At 38.9% G+C, this 19,094-nt stretch overlaps 1 protein-coding gene across 1 annotated transcript in view; it reads left to right on the forward strand.

Annotated features, from left to right (window-relative positions):
• pcxa (pyruvate carboxylase a) overlaps nucleotides 1-14,658 on the forward strand; it is a 139,710-nt gene extending 125,052 nt beyond the window's left edge. Inside the window, exons 17-21 of the mRNA XM_034311032.2 lie at nucleotides 4,729-4,973; nucleotides 5,926-6,105; nucleotides 9,202-9,450; nucleotides 9,538-9,678; nucleotides 10,924-14,658. Of these exons, the coding sequence (XP_034166923.1) occupies nucleotides 4,729-4,973; nucleotides 5,926-6,105; nucleotides 9,202-9,450; nucleotides 9,538-9,678; nucleotides 10,924-11,175 (1,067 nt within the window). The 3' untranslated portion in view covers nucleotides 11,176-14,658. The remainder of the gene's footprint in view (nucleotides 1-4,728; nucleotides 4,974-5,925; nucleotides 6,106-9,201; nucleotides 9,451-9,537; nucleotides 9,679-10,923) is intronic.
• The last annotated feature ends 4,436 nt before the right edge of the window (nucleotides 14,659-19,094 follow it).

The following is a 19,094-nucleotide window of genomic DNA, read 5'->3' on the forward strand; positions in this document are numbered from 1 at the left end:
GCTATGTCACAAGATCACTGGTAGGAATTTAACTCAAGGAATGAACTTAAGGTGCCCCCCCAACCAACGCCCCAACAGGACAGTTTTCCTTACAGCTGGGAACCCTCGTTTAGAGCAGGGACCCAATTAACCTCCCTTTAACTCAGAAACTGCTGGTCTCCTGGCATTTTAACATGCAACAGTCTCTAGAGCTTAAACAGAATGGTGTGTAAAACAACCAAAAAAAAAAAATCCAGTAAGCTGAGTTCTGTGGGTGGAAACTTGGTGGGTCAGAGGAGAATGGACAGACCAATCTGAGCTGACAGGAAGGCTACGCTAACTCAAATAGCCACTCTTTGCAACCGTGGTGAGCAGAAAAGCATCTCGGAACGCACAGCACGTAAAACCTTGAAGCAGATGGGCTATAACAGGAGAAGACCACATCAGATTCCACTCTTGTCAGCTAAGAAAAGGAATCAGAGGCTACAGTGAGCACAAGATCACTGGAACCAGACAGTTGAAGACTAGATAAAGACTTCAACTGTCTAATTTAGCCCCAAACCTTAAAATATGAGGATTTGATTTGTTCTTGATGTTAAACCACCAGCTAGTGCAGCCTTGATATTTGGGTATAATTATAGAAGTATTATATAAGTACATTTCTGTGCATTTTAAGCATTCTTTGCAGTTGCATTCTTCAGGATCGGCATTAAAGCCGCCGTCACACAGAAAACGACAGAATAAAAAAAGAAAGAGTGCTGAAAGACACCCGTGGAGTGCCCACTGTAATGTAACCCTGATGGCAGTGTGCAGATGGAGCTGTTCAGACATTGAGTGAGTGCTACAGGCTGGTGCGTTTCCTATAGTGAGGGGCTCAGTGGTGAAACAGTGGAGTAGACAAACAGTGTCTGCTGATGTTTCTGATTGTAGGAGTCAAGGGAATGGAAGCCATGTTTCAGAAACAAGAACGTGTGCATTCGTGCATGGAGGAACTGGAGAGAGAGAGACAACCCGTCTCTCTCTCTCTCTCTCTCTCTCTCTCTGACTCACACCCTTTCGCCCTGATGTGCATTTGCATTGAGAATTTAGTGGTGATTTAATTCTTTCTATCTTTTTTTTGCTCCCCAAACGCACACACTGCCTCACATTCTGAGAAAGCTTTTTTTTTTTTAAGCTTCAGATGTTCTATTCAGTGTTGGGCTGTGAGTAGAAGTAAAGAATTTTAAAAAAAAAACAAAAAAACTTCAAGACATGCCGTAATAGGAAAATAATCAATGACAGGGAAGCGTCATGTGTTGTTTTCTTATAACAGCACTTCCTGAAGTGTTTTATTCCTCTTATACTGCAGCAGTTTGCCAATGATTACAAGACAAATCAGTTCCTGTTATCACTTATGTTATAGCAGATATAAACAGTTGTTCCCTCACTAGCCACTCGTTCTCTCTCGTCATGTTTCCAAGAAACCTGAAAATGCACAAATCCTCTGTCCAGATTATAATTGTTTTTTCCTCTGTTAAATAACACGTTTAAAAAAAAAAAAAAAAACATTTATTATTAGGCTTAGATTATGTGGATCATCCACCGTACAAGTCCCTGTGAATGAGCTGTTACTATAGTAACCATAACAAAAAGGTAACCAAAATCTGCTGGCCAATCCGATTCGAGAATTCTACAGCGCTGTGGTATAAATCATAGTGTGTACTACCATTTATATCACTTAAATGTGCTTCATGAATCATGTACTTCTTTCCATTTTGCTTTTCTTTCACTTCATCACCATGTCAGTCTGTCTGCCCTTTCCCTTCACTGATTATCTCATCCCTCCATCATTCTCTCAGTAGGTATCTCTCCATTATTACTGTTTCTCCTCGCTCTCTCTCTCTCTCTCTTGGAATAATACCAATTCCTTATGGTTAAGAAGTGGGAAAGCAGAAGAGTCACGTTTACGTCAGTATCGCCTACAGAGCCTGTCGACTTTGTGGTGCTTGGGAAGAGCGGAAAAGACGTGTGCATATGTGAGCGTGGGAAAGTGAGTGAATAAGAGTTCGACTGAGTGTCAGAGTGTTTACTGTCATTTGTAAGTGTACGGGAGAGCTCGGTGTGTGTGTGATTGTTTGAGACTCGGGTGCCGTGTTGGAGCTCGATTGTGCTGATCATAGTGCTGGGTAATTAGGGAGGGTGAGTGGGTTAAATGTGCATGTAAACTGTTGCGAGTGAAGCGTCTCGTTGATTGATTAATTGGCTGCTGCTGATAAGTGATGGCACTGTGAGAGGCAGGAAGCAATCTATGCCCTGTCATCCATTCTCCCGCACCCCCCACCTCGTGCCTCCACACACTCACTCTCTTGATTAAACACTCCAGTAGGTTTCTGCGCCGCATGTTTGATTAGCAGTCACAGCCAGTAAAGTAGACAACTTCTTTTGATTATTAATAATGAAATATTAATGACGTGCAGCTATTTGCTTTGTAGTTTTCCCGGCGCTGGCGTAGCCTTTGGCTCAAACTCTTTCCTCCATCTTTCTGAAGACTCGGTTCTTCAGCTTCAGGGTGCCTGGCGTGTCCTCCACAATCTCATTGGGTTAGTGTTTTGAATTCTCAGGAGTGGAATCAGCTTTCCGCTCTAGTCCAAATGGCCCCAAGTTTCCATTCCTTCCATAGTGATTTAACTATTAAGACAATACATCATCTAGAAAAACATTTCTTTGTATTCTGAACTTACTTGCTATGAACCTTGTATTATAATAAATTACAAATGTCATTGTAACATGTTACATAGCATGCATAATACCTTATAATGCCTGAGATAAGCCTACATCTCTCATAAGTACTTATAGTTACATGCAGTCACTTCCTAAAGCATTAGCAAAAGACTATTATTATGATGTCAGGTTACATAATGTTATAATATTTTTTCATAAGAACATAACACACACTAATATTATAATGCAGGTTCTAGATTATACCTTCTTGTACAGATATTATTCCTCACAGGTCTTCACTTCAATCCTGAGCTCGAGTTACTGTCTGTGCGGCGTTTCACGTTCTCGCTGTGTCCGTGTGCTTTCCTAAGTGTTCTCATGTTTCCTCCCACCTCCCAAAAATATGCCACAAGACAGGCGACGCTAAATCGCCCTAGGTGTGAGCGAATGTGAAAAGTGATGTGTTCACGCCTCGCATCCAGTGATGGGTGAATTCCCGCATCACATCCAGTGTTCCCAGGATAAGCTCTGAATCCACCATGAAAGTGATTACTGAAGATGAATGAATGGGATTATGTGTTATGTAACCTGACATTATCAAGTTCTGATGCTTTAGAATTCATATAACTACAACTACACATTTACAAAAGCTTACAGGCAACTGTAAAGGTATTCTCTGGAATACATTAATAATACTGCATTTAAAGTATTACTAAACTTTTCACTGTTTCATTTTTATGCAGTTTGTCCTTTGATTGCTACATGAAACACTCTAGAACTTCTCTAGACAAACCAGCATTTGTCTCAGGTTACAATATTTCAGGTTACATATCCTTGTAGATTCTGTGTGTACTTTGTATTTTTGCATCTTTAGCAGTTGGTATGCTCTCAGGAACAAAATGTACCAAATTGTACCATTGCTTGTCACTGGAGTGTACCTCAAGGGTATGTATTTATATGTATCTTGCACGGAGAAATGAATGTAATGTACCTTTTAAACATATTTATGCTACAGCTATGGTCCTTCAGGTAAAATAAGATTTAAAGGTACACTACATTCACTTTGTCAGGTAAAAGATACTTGATGTACCCTTGACATACACTGCAACAATAAAAAAAAAAGTGCAGAGTTTGGTACCATTTTTCTGTGAGTGTACTTTTTAAGTTAAAAAGTATTCGGGATAAAAATGACTATGGTTGGTCTGAATACTTGAGTGTGCACTCAGGACCAATTCTTGGTTTGTTTGGGGAAGGCTTGTTTCATAATTGCAGCTTTGCTTTCACGTTGAAGTATTCCTCCTGAACCGTGGATCGATTGCGCAATTCCGTATGTCACTTTAGGGCACGCAGGTTTTCAAAATGGTAGGCCCACGGCAGTTTCATCCATCTGCTGTTTTTTTTTTTTTAAATAAATTTCCCTATGGTAATAGTACTCAAGCAGAGAAGAACAGCACTTGCATGCATTGTGCAGGAATACCTGCAAATGAGGAAATGTTTTCGTATAAGATTTTTAGCAGTGCAGGCCGGTGTGAGACATCTCACCAAATAAGATAATTACAGTACTCCTGTCCTCTGAAAGTCTGGTTTTATACATCAGTAAGACATTCTATATCCTCTGCTAACCATATCAACCCTCCCGTCATGAAACTTGAAACAGTAAGTACCGATACAAGTTCAATCAATTGCGTTACACGACATACAAAGCTGAGAGTGGATAGCTTCTACACATGATGTGGACCGCACGAGGGTTTGGTTGAAGCGAGCCCTAGACTAACTGTTTCAAAAAAAGAAGCAGGGATCAGTTCGAAGCTCTGAAACAGCTTTTGGTACATTTGGTGAAGTGCGAAAGCTGTTTTAGAGCTCTGGAGCAGTGCAGAGAACCACATGCAGAATAATGGTGTGGAATTGTACGCTTTGCTTATCACTGCGGTGTACCTCAAGGATATATCATGTATCTTTCACCTGACAGTCCAGGGGGGAAAAAAAATAATGCAAGTGCGAAAATGACATGAATGTATATGTCTTTCTCATACACACACTCTCCCTCAGGCATATCTCTGGATAAGGTCTTTGACTACAGTGAGTACTGGGAAGTGGCCCGTGGTCTCTATGCTCCATTTGACTGCACAGCCACTATGAAATCTGGGAATGCAGACGTCTATGAGAACGAGATCCCGGGAGGCCAGTACACCAACCTGCACTTTCAGGCTCACAGCATGGGCCTAGGCAACAAGTTCAAGGAGGTGAAGAAAGCCTATGCTGAGGCCAACAAACTGCTGGGAGACCTCATCAAGGTAAGTGGACCCCATCCAAGCAAGTCTTCTCTTTTTTTATGGAAGAGAAGTACAGTGCAGTCATTTCAATTGGGTTCACAAGCTGCACCGTTTATGATTGCCACAGTGCCAATCAGTGTTCTTTGAGACCTGTGGCAAGTGTGTCGAAAGTGCCATTTCGTCAGCGGCAGCTGTTTGATTTGTAAAAGAAGTTTGAAAGCGCAGATATGCTGTAATTAAATAACAATTTTCGTACAGCACGCTCTCTATAGTTAAATATGACTTAATTATCACATACTGCTTTGACAGAAACCTCGCTCCGCTCTCTGCAATTCACGCGTACATTCGCAAGATCACAAGAGTTCTGGACCCAAGAGCTCCACTCTGCCTTCAAGTTTTAATTGCACGCTGACTTCAATGTCACTCTCCTCTTGCAATCCTTTCAGTTGTAATAAAAATAGAAAATGGCATAAACACCACACAGGAGGGGTGTGATCCTGTCACTGGGTCCTTTGGAACAGAGACGGATCAAATTGGTCACTTTAAGCAAATTATAACTCCTCAGAAAATGTTATCTATGTGCCCTTTATCCGTTCACCTCCTAAGTCAATGACATCTATGCATATTTGGTCTCACCTTGCTGCTTTTTATTTCCCAGTGTTTAATTAATGGCTGTTGTTCTGTTCTCTTCTTCAGCCCAAGCGGAACAGGCAAACAAAGTAGCACAGCATTTGTGTGCCACGCTAACACTGGTTTTCATTACCGCCTCTCCATTGTCTCAATCACGCCATTTCATTTTCCCTTGCCTTCATGCTGATGGCTATGGGTGACTAGAAATGTAATCTACTCTGAGTCATATCCTCTCAGCCAACTTCACAATGCTAAGGCAACACAGAGAAGGAATGTATTGTAGTGGTTGTGGTGTTGGAGAGATTGACGCGTTAAATAACTTGTCACTCATGTCTCTCGCCAGGTGACCCCCTCTTCAAAGATCGTGGGCGACCTGGCACAGTTCATGGTGCAGAACTCCCTGACGCGGGAAGAGGTGGAAGAGCGGGCCGATGAGCTCTCCTTCCCTCTCTCGGTGGTGGAGTTTCTGCAGGGCCACATCGGCATCCCACATGGAGGCTTCCCTGAGCCGTTCAGGTCTAAGGTAAGACCTCGTCGTAATGCTGAGCTTCCAGCTAGTATAAATTATAATGCGAGCAGTTAGTCTCTTTAATCTGATCTTGCCACTGGAAAGTGTAAAGTGTTTTGGCAGATGGCAGGTGCTTTACAGCAGTATCAGATTATTACTCGTTTGTTAACATTGCATATATATATATAAAATTCCAAGCTGCTAGTTCAACTTGAAATTGGCTAGAACATGAAAGCTACCGAATACATGGAAAAAATATAGCAAATAAATACTTCTTGATATTTCTAAAGCCATGCTGTCTAAAGCTTTTGAGTGAAGTACAATTGTACAAATTACAGCAAAACAAAAATGATGTTTTACACTGGAAAACTTGATTATTGGAAAATCGGTTAGTCCTGAACTTTAAATATTTAAGCACAAACTCATAATTATTCTTTCCTTTATTTATTTTAAAGCTGCACTTGTGTGTATATTAGGGGAGTAATATAATGCCACTGTCTGATCTGTACCTGTATATCGCTCCAAATATCTGTATTTATATTTGGATTTGTACTGGAAGTGGGCGTGGCCTACACCGGATGTCCCCGAAAACAATGGAGAAAACAGGGGGCTGCTGGAGAAAATATTAATTTTCAATTCACAAAATATAATATCAAATAGCAATTTGTTGTACAAAATTTTAGAACAAAACTTCTACAGTTCCTCAACCTCAGCTACATCACTCAAGTTCATAATCAGTCTCAAGCAGATGTCCTCCAGATGTGGCATTTTCTGGAATGCTTTCTATCTATTGTTATTGACTATATTCTTTCTTTTGAAAACAATGATATTTTTCCAAATGAAGTCGTTTTCATTTGACAACAGTGTCCACCTAATAATATTTTAACAGATTTACTTCTGTTTTTGGGCTTATTATATTCCTAAAAGATCAGAAAAGTTTGCTGGATACGCTATTAGAATCTACTACGACGCTGGGACACAGTGCTGCTGTAAGTGAAACTGGGGACTGTTATAATGCCCATATTTCCAGGACGATATTCTGTTAATAATGATGGAGAACGTTCTTTTAAGAACCACGAGAAACATGCTCAATGAATTTCTGAAGACCTCAGCAGAGAGATGCTGCTCTGTGCATAGTCTGTTTTCTGTGTGGGCTTTATAGATAAATAATAAAAAATAAATAGGTAGATAAATAAATAAATAAATAAATAAATAAAAAAAAGTGTATTTCTTTTGTGACTGATGCTAGAAATATAGTTTTATTTTGCAGCTCAGTAAAGCAGTGTTTAGATTGGGCTACTGGAGCAAACCACATATGATAGACTACCGAAAAAGAAAAAAAAAAACCTAATCTCCTATTAATATCTGTATTTGTATCTGAATTAGTATCTGTTTATTCTCAATAATGTATTCACATTCAGATAATCCCTACTGAGAGTGAATGAATGAATGCTGTAAATATCTTGTGCTCATATTAATGAACGTGAGCTTTGTTTGTCCCCTGAGCTTTGTATCTGAGAGCTTGATCGCGCCCGCATGAAAGTAAAAACCTTGCTTCCCGCGGGATCTCCAGTCTCAATCAGATGTTATGTCAAGCTTCCTAAAAATAAACAAATAAAAAAATATATATATAGTGCCTCCTCTTCTCATCTCCATTTGTATCCATTTAGAAAATATAATCTGTTCATTTCATATTCATATTTGGTTACATCCCTAGTGTTTATGTACGTGTTCTGAAATAAGTTTGGATTTGTGCGGTTTCACTTTATCCCTTAGAAAAATAAAGGTTATGGTGCTTTACACTTGACTTACTGATTACTTAAAATATTAGTCACTTGAAGCACCCGGTGATGACATTTTAACTTTTGATATTCTACATTTTTTTTTTATAATCCTTAAAAAAAAATACTAGAAGTGCCTTATAATGGTGTCTAGATCCTTATCAGCCATGACAGCAATGCGGTACGCGGTACGTGGTTTTATAATGAGCAGGGATATGTTTCAGTGTTTACAAGTCACCAAGGAATTAATTATAGTACTTCGCCGGAGCTTTTTGATGCATTATTTGTGTTTATAAAAATGCTTTCAGGGCATTGTTACTAAATTACAAAGAATCATTAGGACATTCATAAAGCTTTCTGAGTACAGGCAGAACAGAAAGTGGTAGCAAAGTTTATTTATGCTCTGTAGAGGCACTTTATCAAGTTAGGAAAATATGATGCTGTTTAGAGTGGGCCTGTCTGATTCACATTAGTGTTCAACATTTTGTTGTTGTTGTTGTTGTTTTTTCCCCTTTTTTTGCCTTATATGACTTCATCTCTCCATATCTCAGACACTTTTTCTTTGCCTTTTTCCCCTCACTTTAAATAAAATTGTTCTTTTATAGCCATCTCTTGCGTCTTGTGCTCCCCATTTGCGATTCGTGCCCCAATTACAAGCAGCCTCTTCTGTGCAAGATCAATTGTTTCCCAGACAAATGTGTGTCCCTTTTGCAGTTTGGCTAATTTATTGTGCACACTGGTTGAAAATAAATAGGGAAACTGCTTAGCATGCTTTGTGGATAACAAACATGTTCCGTTGCATTGCCCCACATTCTCAGCATACAAATTAAATATTGCAAAATTAACAACGCTCAGCTTTTATCTCAGTGTTTGCCTATGGATATGAAGAAGTGCTTTATTTTAGCCCACAGCATTTTTCCGGGCGTTTCCTCCACCAGAGTAAGGCATAAGCGAAATCCACATCAAATATTAAAGTTTCATTTGCACTTGTAACTGCCACCACTCAAAGGATGTCCTTAAGGAGTACTATCCAGCTGATTTGTCTAGCCTCTTAAATGGAGGCAAATGGAGAGGAAAAGAGGGGAGGATTAATTGAGCTCGCTGTAACGACCATATATAAATACTTGTACAGTTTTGTGCCAGGCTTTGGGGGATTATAAGCACTCCACTCCAGACATATGTGCATATGGGTCCTCTTTGCATGAGTGGTTGGAGTGAAGAGCTTACAGTCTCTCTAAGGGAGGCTTTAAACTACATTACAGAGAGATTCCAATGTTGCTGTTAATCCTTGGATTCTCTGGAGTCGTGTAACGGATCGTGTCTGGTGCAGGTGTTGAAATCACTGCCTCGTGTAGAGGGTCGTCCAGGTGCTTCGCTCCCCCCGATGGACTTCAAGGCTTTGGAGAAGCAGCTGCGCGAGACACATGGTGATGACATCACTCCAGAGGATGTGATGTCAGCAGCCATGTACCCCAAAGTGTTCCAGGAATTCAAAGAGTTCACCACCTCCTTCGGACCTGTCGACTGCCTCAACACCCGCCTCTTCCTGGAGGGGCCAAAGATCGCAGAGGAGTTTGAGGTGCTGTTCTGTCTCATATTTACCATGCAACATCGCACACGTCTTGGCATACATGCTAACATTTTGTCTTTTTAATATTTCATTCAGGTGGAGCTGGAGAGAGGGAAGACTCTCCATATTAAAGCTCTGGCACTGGGGGATCTAAACAAGGCCGGTCAGAGAGAGGTCTTCTTCGAGCTCAATGGTCAGCTGAGGTCTGTCCTGGTCAGAGACACCGTGGCCCTGAAGGTATAAGAAGCTGGAGAAAAATCCTTGACTACACTCTGTAGTTTGTGATTTGTGATGGGATTCATTCAGGCCACTCATTTTACTTTGACATCTCGCTGTACTGCACTATTTTGGGAGTTCTGCCACTCTGTAGTCATGTCTAAAAGTACTTTGGATAATATCTTGTGCATCTATGAATCCCAATACTGCAATAGGTTAGAGTACCCTAGCTGCTTATAAAGGCTAAGGAGCTGTGTCTGAGATCACTCCCTCACTCACTCGTTCACTATTTACTAATTGGTTGTTCTGTATAGAGCACCATGTAGCGTGGCAGTGAGGGAAATGCACATTACTTTAAATATTATAAATTACTTGGTAACCCAAACCACAAGTATTAAAAAAAAGATTTTCTGTATTAAATACACCACCAGCAAGCACTTGTTGGTTCTAATGTTTGTTAAATTTACATTTATATATGAAGATGGTGCTCTGGTGTCCATCCTGACCAGGTACGTTTCAGTCTGGTTTATTTAAGTAAGAAAGTCCAACATAGAAATTTGCATTTTGACAATATTAAGCACCCTTTATACAAGAAGTATTCAATGGAAATTTGTACAATTCTATTACATAAGTCATTACATATGAACGTCTGGATAAGCAACAGATGTGACTGAATGGTTGACCTTTTAATTTTAAAAGGTTTAACCATTAGTGAATAGTTGATGCTATGAACAAGACCGTTTGAAGTGGCTGTATTTTGTTTTGTACTGAGTGTCACATTACCACTTTTGACTATTGCCATGGACGGAAATAGATGTGTGCAAATGACTGTTTTTTTTAATCTAAAGCTCCCACTCCCACAAACAGTTTGACCAATCGCACTTGCTCCCGGGAGTATGTACCCATCTGCAACATTTTCTGACAAACTTAGTTGTTCTGTTTCCCAAAATTGAAATAAATTAGTCATTTAAACCACTGTGACCCCTGACTGACTCTCTAACTCACTCTGTAGCTCTGTAGCTAGTGTCTCGTCTGATGGGCTACTTTCAGCTAAATAATTTACATTTAAGTGCATGTGGGTTTGTTTTTTTTTTTTTGTGCTCAGTTTAGTCCTGTGAAACACTTTGCCGAGTTCTGCATCCGGACCACAGTCTGCCATTCGACAACCCCTGCTTCCTCCTTTATTAGTGTCTGTCTCCTTTTCTTTGTGCCCTTTCCGGTTCTTTATAAGCGATAGTCTAACTTCCTCTCTGTGTGTTGCTGCAGGAAATGCACTTCCACCCAAAGGCTCTGAAGGACGTGCGGGGCCAGGTGGGAGCGCCCATGCCAGGGAAAGTGGTCGAGGTCAAGGTCAAGGAGGGCCAGCATGTGGAGAAAGGCCAGCCTCTGTGCGTCCTCAGCGCCATGAAGATGGAGACGGTAGTGAACTCGCCGCTTTCCGGCACCGTGGATAAAGTTTACGTCAAAGTTGACAGCACCCTGGAAGGCGATGACCTCATTCTGGAGATCACAGAGTAAACAGAGCAACATCGCAAAACATCCAGGATACAGCTTGGAAAATGATCAGCTCCTGTATGGGGCTTTACACAAGCACAGAAACATACATACATACACACACACACACACACACACACACACAATACAAAAGCCCACACATTTTGAAGCAGATGTATGCACAGATTTTGTAACTGACAGAGGGAGGGAGTTCAATATTTAGTCTTAAATGATCTACACATAGTTATTGCCTAATGTATCTGGAAATTAGTGTTTGTGCACTGGGTACAGAAGAGTTCTTGTTTTTGTGTCATCTGAATCTATTTTACATAATCACCTGTCATGTGTAATCACCAGAGCTAATGATCCATGAGCTGGAAACTAGTGTCACATTAACATTGAGTGTCTCTTTTAATGTTGATGTCATTATGTCTTAGAAATATGTAGAAATAGGATTGTGGCGGTAAAGAGATGTTTCATTAAAAAAAAAAAAAGAGCAGTAAATGAAGAGGGTATAATTATGAAATTATGAGTAGATTCAAATTTGCACAAAAATAAATATAAATAGGTCTAAAAATAAATACAAAAAGATCTAATTTCTTATCCCGTAAGCTTTTGGGTGTTGCCTTTAATCCTGAAGAAACCAAAAGAGAAATGAAAGTGCCCACGTAACCCGCACCTTTGCCTTCTGCCTTTTTCTGTTCAGTTGAGATCATTTCAGACTTTTTATTGTTAGGTAACACATTTCCACTCACTGACAAAAATATTCATTTACAAAGCGAAGTAATAACGTCATGATGAATGTATGGCCTTGTTAGCACAGAGCCTGAGTGCTCTGCTGTGGTTTACCCAGAATGCATTAGTCAGAGTTAAAGAGTTGGCTGGCTAGCCACTGATGCGTTCTTGGCTGAATTTCAATTATCACAATGAGCACTGATGATGAGATGAGGTCCCATGAAACCCTGGAGTCCCAGAGCTCATGCAGAATGCAGAGTTAGCAGGAACCTCGTTCCCTGACGCTGATCTCAAATTATTGTTCCAATTTTCCCCTTGAATGTGAATATAACACCAGTCCTGTTACATTCCTCCTGGGATCAGACGCACCATGTTTTGGCCTGCAGAGCTGTGTTCCTTAGGTTTCTTTCCTTTTCTGTCACTCACTACAGCACTGCCACTGGAGGTTTCTCATTTGAAGTGTTATCTTTTGTAGCTGGGAATCAAATGTGAGGTTTGCAAGAGCCGTCTATGGAGAGCACTCAACACCGAGCGTTCAGACACTTGAATAGTGGCGAATTGGTAATCCATTAGGCAACACCTGGAGTGCCTCGGCTTCAGCTTTGGAGTACTGTTAAATTGGGGACTAACGTTTGCTCACTATTGCTGTCTTTTAACCTATTAACATTAATCTCTCAATACAGTTGAAGAGGTCTGGTGTAACCATGTTAACTATGCTAATTTTAGTCTATAGACACAACTCACATGCTACAACTGTAAATTGATGATATTGTAGAACTGAAATATCCTTGTCCCATTGTGCACTTGTGGAAAAATAAACTGGAATGGCTGCTAAAGAAATGTTCAACCTAATGTCCCTCCACAGCATTCTTACAACACGTTTCCCAATGCTGAGAAATCAACATCGAATCCCATTTGCTGAAACTCATAAATGGAGTCTAAGGGCAGTTGTTAAATTCTATCAAACACTTTTAAGAGTGCAAAACTACAAGCAGTACATCAATAAAGGTGCAATTATGAGACAGATATGAGAAGTCTTACCAACGCTGGTCTTATGCAGATTTATATAGCTTTCAACCACTTGGGCAATACAATAGGAAGCAGTTCTGTTTACTTTTAATTTCCTGAAGATTTGTGGTATCCATGAGCAATCTGTTGGAAAGTAATGACTAACTGTAGCTGCAAAATTTCCGCTGTATAGAAAGTAAGGCACTAAACTGAATCCACTTGTTTTACTTATCTTATTAGAGCAGTGGGTTACTTTTTACTGATACTTTCTCAGAAATTTAGCTTATGTTTTATATTTTGTGGAAGCATGGTGGCACAGCGGGTAGCTTTGCCACCTCAGGGTCACTGGTTCAATCCAGAGCTCAGTTTACTGTCTGTATGGACTTCCACATGTTCTCCCCATGTTTACTTGGGTTTCCTCTGGGTTCATTGGTTTCCTCCCACCTCCCAAAATCATGCCATCAGGTGGTTTGGCTGTGCTAAATTGCCCTTCATTGTGAATTTGTGAGTGTATAATGTGCTGCAATGGACTTACCTGTCCTTAAGAGTGTATTCCCTCCTCACGCCAGGTTGCTCAGGATAGGCTCTGGAATCCACCATGACCCTGACCAGGATACAGTGTTTACTGAAAATGAATGATTGACTTATTACATCTGAAAAGATTTATACCAATGAAGAGCTTAATTTACATATTAGTTTGAACTGAAGAATAAATTGTTTCTTTTAAACAGTGATTTACTGCCCCAACAGCTACCCTTAGACTTCCATTGTTAGTGGTTAGGTCCTTCTTTGTTTTCTCAGTACAGAGAAACATGTTGAAATGTTTTGTACGTATGTGCTCCAATCACTTTAAAAGGAAAACGTGTACAGCTGCTCATTCATGCTATTATCCAGCTGATGTCTTTCCACTCTTCAGCTGTCCGGGAGTGAAACCCCATGTGGTCCTTCTGCTCTTGTAGCAGAAGATCCACCTCAGGGTTTGATGTGTTGTGCATACCGAGATGCTTTTCTGATCACCACGGTTGTAGTTATTTGGGTTACCTTGGACTTCCTGTTAGCTCAAACCAGTCTGGCCATTCTCCTCTGACCTTTTTGATGTGATCATTGACAGTAGTGCTTGACCTGTATCTACAGCATACATCTGTGACAGCATACTGCGCTGCTGTCACATGATTGGCTGATTGGATAATTGCATAAATGAGCAGGGGCAGTCCAGTGAGTGTATGTGGTAGATAAAGATTGGGGTGAAAATTTCTTGTAATAGCTGCATAGGCGTCTTTATACATTTGAGAAAATCTCAACAGCTCTGGACTTCTCGATATCATGACTAGTCACTTGTATTTGGTCCTCATTGTGGCATTAACTGATGATTTTTTTTTTTTCTAAACAGGTTTAATGCAGCCAAAAGAAATATGAAGTTTTGCTAAATGTGTAATGAGTTTTACTAGAAAACTGCTGTTTACTTCCTGGTGTATGAGGGTTTTACAAATGGAACAAAGATGTTTCTAAATTCCTGCACTTATTTCAAACTGAAATCCAGTATGCTAAATTATAGATATTAATAATCAGGATCATGCTGGAGAGAAGTGGATCTAATCTTACAGGCTTGTTGGGAATGATAGATTTAATAGTGTTTATCTCGGTGTGCGTTTATTTCCCTGACATATGTTATAATACTGATTTGTAAGAGTTTATGCAAATACTAATTCACCATTTGGTGTATCTTGAAAAAACTAATATAAAATAAAAATGATAATGAACTGACTGCTTGCTTCTTGTTATTGGGAATTAAAGTCTGAGACCATGAGTGAAAATACTTCTGCATTCTTTTCTAACTTTAGAATCTTAGATTTTTTTTTTTTTAAAACAATTTACATGAATATCAGTATTCGGTATGTCCTTCTTTTGCTTTAATGACAGTGTGCACTCGAGCTGGTATGGACTGCAGAAGTTCATAACGATGTTTGCTCAAATCCTTCAGAGTGTTATTTGAACACGTCCTTCAACAGAAGGGATAAGACTCAAGGAAGTTAACATAGGAACAAGGGAGTTAACATATTGCAAAGTGACCTAGAAATAGTGCAGAATATTGAATATTCAAGATATGGAACATTTCCTTTTATTGTTTTAAAGCTTATTGTTTTTAAAATTCTAAAATTATTTGGTCTTTTGGACCCCACTGTATATAAATGATGTCAGTAGTATACCTTAGATATGAATATTTGAAGCAACATGGATGGGGACAAAATTAAAAAAAAAAAAAACATTATTTCTAAATGGAAAAACATTAACAATGCTGCAGTTGTAATAAGTGGGTTTTATTACTGCTTCAATGGTCAGCGGCCTTGTGGTCACATGATCTGTAACGGCTGAGGGAGTTTATCGATCAGCTGTCAACCTAGCAGTCCCTTTTAACTGTGGAAAACTCGGAAAGTGAGAGTATATACAGTATGAGAGAGAGAGAGAGAGAGAGAGAGAGAGAGATCAGGGCATGAATCACCAATCAAAGTGTATTAGTATGGGTTCCATAAAAACATCAAAATGCAATGTGTGTGAGAATCAGAATGAGCCACTTCTACTCAATTAGACGTTCTTTATGATTGCCCGAAATGACTGAAATGATGAATCCACAAGCGCAGTATGACAGGAAGCGTGGGGTTTAGTTAGAAATGATGGATGGCTCCTCCTGTCATGGAATACCTGTGGGGGTGGGTCTGTGGAAACTATCTTTTTTTTCTTTTTTTTTTTATATTGCACAGAAGAGCCACAGCAAATACAGAATATTAAGAAAGCTGTGCACTTTGGACAGCCAGAAGGTCATTTTAGAGTTGTTTGCATTGATTGTGTGGGCCAAGATTAAAAATAAGAGGAGAAAAAATATAAACATGGCCAATAAAAATGACAGGAAGAAAGCAGATGGCAGGGAAATTCAATGATCTGACAGAGGCCTAAATGAGTAGTCATCAGGGACTATTCTCAGTCATTCCATGAGTGCCATTTAATTAAAAATGAAACTTTTTTTTTTTAATCATTTTTAAAATGGAATCTAAGAACCCATGCATTTGATCATTCTTAAATGAGTAACGGGTGCGATTTCTAGGCTAGAAGTAGCAAAAACACAAATGTGATTCTCTAACATCCATGGTAATGGAATACGAACATTAAGGACATTCTAATGATTTACTGATTTTTTTATTTGTAAAATATTACTTTCATTCTATAATTTTGGTAACAGTGTTGTACTTTCCAAGTGATCTCACTAGTCAATATTACAATAGACTGAGAAAACTTTTCTTCTTCCTGGGAAATTCAGAAGATGCAACTTCCTGTTGAACATGTGACCTTTATTGGGGTGAGTGTGTTCAGGTAACAGGGTTGACTCCATGCTGTGGATGTTTTGAGCATGAGATGTTAAATGAATTTGCACATGAATACAAAAATAGGTTTGTTGAAGTATTTTAATTTACATTAATTATATTATTGAATTACTGAATATATTTCAAATTAAAGTGTAGATATAGCAGGCCGAGGCAGGCAAAATGCTGCTTTCTAAGTACTATAGATAGATTTTATTCATGTTACGTTTGTCATTTATCAGAAACATTCACATGTTGTGAAGGACACATTAGCTAGGATTAAAAAGTCTTTTACCTATATGTATTTATATTCTTTTATGAATATGGGCTTCATAGAAAATGTGACCAAATATTGTACTATTATTTTTATACTCGGCTTGCCCTACTTATTTTCTGTAAAGTTCTGTTCCATTGATTATACCATGATTAGTGAAAGTTTGACCGAGAAAGAATGACTTAAGGGGAAAATGAAATGATCCCATTCCTATATCATTTTGTGTAGCACATGGAAGAAGTGTGGCCTAGCAATGTGGCACATCCAAGTGTGAAATATGACTACGTGATAAGTGATTATATCTCTGTCTGATTATCTCACAATGCTGCAACACTTGAGGATTAAAGCGAGTTGGTCTTTTGCTTCAGCTGCTTTGTCAGGCATATCAGCAGACATTCACATCAATGCTCCTCACCCGAGTTTGTCACTACAGATCATCTATAATGATCCTATCCTGCTGTCTCCTGCTTTCATCTTCCAACGCCACCCGTTCTTCGTTATCCATTCTCTTTCCCCTCCTCTTCTCTCTCTTTTACTCCCCCCCTCTCCTGAATCACAGTAGCTCTGCGGGCTTCCATCTTCCAGTTCTCATTAAGTATTCAAGGATGCTTAGAATGCCTCAGCAGCACCTGTAGCTACAATGATGAATTAGACATGAATATTCAGAGTGCAACCCTGCCACTGTCTAATGACCCCAATGTCAGTTATTAAAATATTTATGACCCCCAAGTAAGTTGAGCCGCACTTTCAGAGCGGCACGAGCCCCTGCTGCACGTTGCACTCACATAAAATCGATGAGTTTAAACAAAGCCACAATCGATAACGGCACGGTCTGCAGCAATTCCCTTATCCTAAAAGGCTTTAAAAAATGTCTCACCTCTGTTGCTATTACGTTTTGCTTTTGTGGATTGTATTTGACTCGGTTTTCTGAAATTCTACATTACGTTTGTTGTCCTGACAGGTTCACACTAAACACATTTCTGTGTCTCAACAAAAAAAATAGTACAATCCACTTTACGGGTGTGAGTGTACGGAAGCTTGTTTCTGCCATATATGAGAAAATATTATACAGATTTATCTCGCAATTGTGATTTAATGTGATGTTTTATCTCACAGTTGCAAGATAATATGCCACGTCATTCTTCTTCGTATTAAGCTATCCACTACCCCTAAGCAAGCCACATCAATACCACAGGCACGCTATCCTGTTCAACCTAAGACCTTCTCCCAGAGTGTCCAGTTCCTGTTGAAAAGAATGCTTAAAAGAAACACACACTGCTGCATACGCTTGTATGCGAAACGCACCAAGTCGCAATTGTGAAATATTAACTTACATTTGAATCTCAGTTGTGTGAAAATAACTTGCATTTACAAGATTGCAACTGAGTGATACCGTGACAACTCGCACGTGTGAGATACTATAAAGTTACAAATACGTGAAATTAAAAAGTAATTGTGAGATAAAAAGTTGCAAAAAAAAAGTGATTTACAACTGCACAATAAAATCACAGTTGTGTTACATTAACTTGCATTTGCGTGAAACACAATTACAATATTTCTATTGTTGTATGCATATGTTTCTATTGTTGTGGTTTTGTATATTGGAAATGGAAGCACTAAGTCGCATTTGTGTGATATTAGCAAGTAATTTCAAGATAAAAAAAATCATAATCATGAAATATTAACTCACATTTACCACATATAAAGTTGAATTTATGTGAAAACTTGCAAATGTTAGAAATAAAGTCGCAGTTAAATGAAAATAACTCGCACTTATGAGATAAATCATATTGCAACTGAGTGATATGAACTCGCAATTGTATAGATAAAAAGTTGCGATTATGAAATATTAACTTGCAGTTGGGAGATATCATGAATTCATAATTGTGTGATATTTAGAAGTAATTGCTAAATATAAAGCCACAATTGTGATGTTGACTTACAATTGTGAGAAAGTTACTCATGACTGAGTGATAAAATCACAGTTGTGGGACATTAACTTGCATTTGTCTGAAAAGAACTCGCAATTACGAGATACAAAAAGTTGCAATTGAGTGAAATATGAATACATTTCAATTGTTTTGCATTTATTTATTGGAAATGGAAGCAACTAATCACAAATGTGTGATATTAACAAGTAATTGCAGAACAAAAAGTTTATGAAATATTAACTTGTAGTTGCGAGATATCATGAATTCACAATTGTGTGATATTTAGAAGTAATTGCTAAACATAAAGTCACAGTTGTGATATTGACTTACATTTGTGAGAAAGTAACTCATGACTGGGTGATAAATTGTTGTGGGACATTAATTTGTATTTGTTTAAAAAAAAAACTCACAGTTACGAGATACAAAAAGTTGCAATTGAGTGAAACCTGACTATGTTTCAATTCCATTTCCAATAAATTAAACCAATACAATTGAAACATATTCAGATTTCAATACAATTTCTTGCATTTGCCATGCAATTGTGTGAAAATATCGTGCAGTTATGAGATAAAAAGTGCAGCTGAGCTGAAAAAAGTCAATTGGGGGACAGTTGGGTGATATTTTACAATTAGCAAGATT

Source organism: Pangasianodon hypophthalmus, chromosome 15, assembly GCF_027358585.1.
Source record: "Pangasianodon hypophthalmus isolate fPanHyp1 chromosome 15, fPanHyp1.pri, whole genome shotgun sequence".
NCBI lineage: Eukaryota > Metazoa > Chordata > Actinopteri > Siluriformes > Pangasiidae > Pangasianodon > Pangasianodon hypophthalmus.